The following is a 3495-nucleotide window of genomic DNA, read 5'->3' as shown; positions in this document are numbered from 1 at the left end:
AGCCGCGCCCAGACAGTGTCAGCACCCTCCTCCCGGGGGGCGCCGGCCCTCGGCTGCCTTTGCTGCCTCTTTCGGCAGATGAAGCGGCGGTCGGCAGGGACGGCGCGGATAAATAGACGGGCCGTGTTTGATCTTTTCTCCCCCTCCCCAGCTGGAGTCGTTTCAGTCACTCACACACCCCGCCCGATGGGATATTATTCCCTGGGTTAGTGATAAAAAAAAAAAAAAAAAAAAAAAAAAAAAAAAACAACCCAAAAAAAACAAAACACCCACACCCCTACCCCCTTCCTGAGTCTTCCTTATGGACCTAGTATGCCAAGCTCCCGCTATCATCTTTCTCGAGATAAAGGTGCACCTTCCATCTACCATGCCCAGGAGACGCAAAAATCCCCCATGCCAGAGATCCCGTTCCTTAACGCACGCACACGCCAGCCTTCCCCGCCGAGAGCCCAGTCGAGGTGTGAAAAATGCCCCGTTGAGGGTAGGAAACCTGCCAACAGCAAGAAGACAATTTGAGGTAGCGCTGCAAACAGCCCGGCAAATAAAACAAATAACGACTTAAATTCCATCCATATTTAAAGAAAGAGGCAAGAGAGGGGGGAAATAAAGAGGGAGAAGTGGGGAGGGGGCTCTCGGCATGCTCTGCGGATGTCCTGGGAGGATTCACTTTGTCTGCGGATAGAAGGGACGCTGGTGGCTTCGGTGGCGGATGGAGGGGGGTGGTTGTTGGTCATCCACATGCCACCCAAGATGTTATTCACTGCTAACAATTACCATTATCTGTCCCCACTTTTGGCTAATCAGACAGAATATGTAATGATGACGCCTGTTTCCTGCTGTCTTTGGGAGGTAACGGGTTATTCTCTCATGGGGGTGGCGGGAGGGGGGGTTACACCTACTCCCATTAGGGCTTTAGCACTTGACTAATTCAGGTACTTAGCATCCTATAGACAGGGACGGTTTGAAAGCAGGCAGTGTTTGCAGTGGGGAGGACTGTTTATATAAACAGGACACCTCTGTAAACGACACTAATATTTGGGGTTAGGTGGCGATGGAAAGGAAGGTCCTCTCGAGCCGAGAGATTCCCCACTAACAGGACGCAATCCTTTCCTCGCAGCTTTTAAGGAAGCGGGTTCGGTTTGGGGTGATATTTTTTTGGGGGTGTGTGCGCAACCTACCATGGCCACATCTGGGAGGATCAGTTTTACAGTGAGGAGCATTTTGGATTTACCAGAGCAGGATGCTAATAGCATAAAGCAAGCCTCTGACCATCGCCACTCAGCGGAGAACTACACCGGCTCGCCGTATCGAGGGTGGATAGAAACAGACAGAAATCACTATCCCTGTGAGTATAAAACGGACAGGAATTCGCCACCTCCGCACAATTATCTTATATTTGTTTCCCCCCATTCCTTTGACGAAGATGCGAAGCAGCGAATTGAGAGTGTACATAGCCTACAGGATCGAGGGAGTCCAGGCTGGGAATTTTATAAAATATTACTGAATTGCAACAACGAATCAGCAGAAATGTCCCGGGCACGATCTTAAGACAGAAAAGATGGTTTGGTTTTCGTTGTGGGTTATTTTGGGAGGCTTTTTGGGGTTTTTTGGTAGATCAGTGCATATTCCCAGCTATGGCAGAAACCAAAATCTCAGGCTGCGTCCACCTCTCTCTGTGCGCTTATCGTTTAAGCTTACTTCCCGGATCAGTTTTTAACCCCCGTCCCACTGTTGCAAGAAATCGCGTCTTTTTGTGCTCAAGGGTTTGGGGCCACCCCACGCTCCGCAGAGGAAATTAAATGAGCACCCCGTGCCTCGCCTCCCCGAGCTGCCGCCTCGATCCACGCACCTGCCAGCGCGGCGGGCGGGCTCCGGCTCGCAAACCCAGCTGGGCAGCTTATGGGTCGCACCTCGCACGCATGAATTGTGCCACAGATACACGGTGTTTATTGTATACCTGTGTATACAGGGTGCTCAGGGGAATATCGTCCTTTGAACGGGTGCGGGAACAGCCTCGGGATAGGTTAAATATTAAGGTAATAGAGCGATGAGTGAAAAGCAGATACGAAAGGAGCGGGCAGCCCCATATTCTGTTTGAGTACCCAGGGAACACGAGGGCTGCAGCCCGCAATCCCCGGGCTGTGCGCGGCGAAGCGGCCGTGCCCCTGCTGGGATTGCCGGCGGGGAAAAGCGGGTCCCAGCCCGGCTCCGTGCCGTGGGCTCGGTTTAATGTGTTCATGGGGTTAGCTCACATTTCTCCTTGACTGTTGGGATTAATCCGGCCCGGTCGACAGACGGGGCTCTCCCTGCGAGAGGCGTTTCAGCTCTCGGCGGCCTCCTCGATGCCTGCCGCGCTCCCCGGCCCCGGCTGCTCCCTCTCTCTAACCCACTCGCTGTCCCCAGCTTCCGACGAGAGCGGCCCGGAGATGAGCTTGCCCGACTCCACCCAAAGGTCGCTCCCCGCCCGCGGCTCGGAGGCCGAAGAGAAGAAGAAGAAGCGAAGGGTGCTCTTCTCCAAGGCGCAGACGCTGGAGCTGGAGCGGCGGTTCCGGCAGCAGCGGTACCTTTCGGCGCCGGAGCGGGAGCAGCTGGCCCGGCTGCTGAGCCTCACCCCCACGCAGGTGAAAATCTGGTTCCAGAACCACCGCTACAAGATGAAGCGGGCGCGAAGCGAGGGCCCCGGCAGCCCGCAGCCGCGCCCGCCCGCCCTGCTGCGCCGGGTGGTGGTGCCGGTGCTGGTGCGGGACGGGGAGCCCTGCCGCGGCTGCCCCGCCAGCCCGCCGGCTCCCGCGGCGCGCCCCAAGCTGGGCTGCGCCCTGGCGGGGTGCAGCGCCCAGGCCGCCCTCGCCCTGCAGGGCTACCGAGCCTGCCCGCCCGCCGCCGCCCTCGGCGTCTTCCCCGCGTACCAGCACTTAGCGCACCCGGCCGTGGTCTCCTGGGGATGGTGACAGCGGCGCTCAGCCCTCCGGGGCGGGACTCATCCCACGGGCGCGGGGCCGCCCGCCCCAGCCCCGGGCTGTAGCGCGGCCAAGGCGCCGCGGAAGGCGGCGGGCACGGCGCGGCCGCGCTCGGGCGGGCCGGGCGGCGGAGCGCGGCTCCGGGGCGGCGGCAGGCCGGGACGAAGCTGGCCGGGGCCACGCTCCCCTACACCGGCCTCACCCGAGGGCGAGGATGCCGCGTGAGGCGCGAATTTTATAAAACCTCCGCTCCTCCTCCTCCTGTTCGAGAGATTCCTTGTTAAAAATTAATGATCATCCTAGCGACCTAGTGTGTTTTAAAATAGCTGACTCTTCCAGTGACTAATAAAATGATTTTTGGCAAATAAATTTTTCCCGGCGGAGAAGTGTAGTTTTGACGATTGGGGACTGTTTCGTAGGATTGCCTCCCGTGCTATAAAATCTTAAATACTTGTCTCAATATCTCCAGTCGAATTTGACTTTCGAATTCTTTTATTTTATCCATATGAGTCAGAAAACGGCAAATAAATTTTGCTGC

At 57.0% G+C, this 3495-nt stretch overlaps 1 protein-coding gene across 1 annotated transcript; it reads left to right on the top strand.

Moving 5' to 3' along the window:
* Positions 1-1179: 1179 nt before the first annotated feature.
* NKX2-8 (NK2 homeobox 8) lies at positions 1180-2948 on the top strand. Its single transcript, XM_058807819.1, has 2 exons — positions 1180-1345; positions 2404-2948. Exons 1-2 carry the CDS (start codon positions 1180-1182, stop codon positions 2946-2948), a joined length of 711 nt encoding a protein of 236 aa, XP_058663802.1.
* Positions 2949-3495: the final 547 nt, after the last annotated feature.

The sequence above is a fragment of the Ammospiza caudacuta genome, chromosome 6, assembly GCF_027887145.1.
Source record: "Ammospiza caudacuta isolate bAmmCau1 chromosome 6, bAmmCau1.pri, whole genome shotgun sequence".
Lineage (NCBI taxonomy): Eukaryota > Metazoa > Chordata > Aves > Passeriformes > Passerellidae > Ammospiza > Ammospiza caudacuta.
Note: the sequence above shows the minus strand (reverse complement) of the source record. Positions and strands in the feature narration are given on the sequence as shown.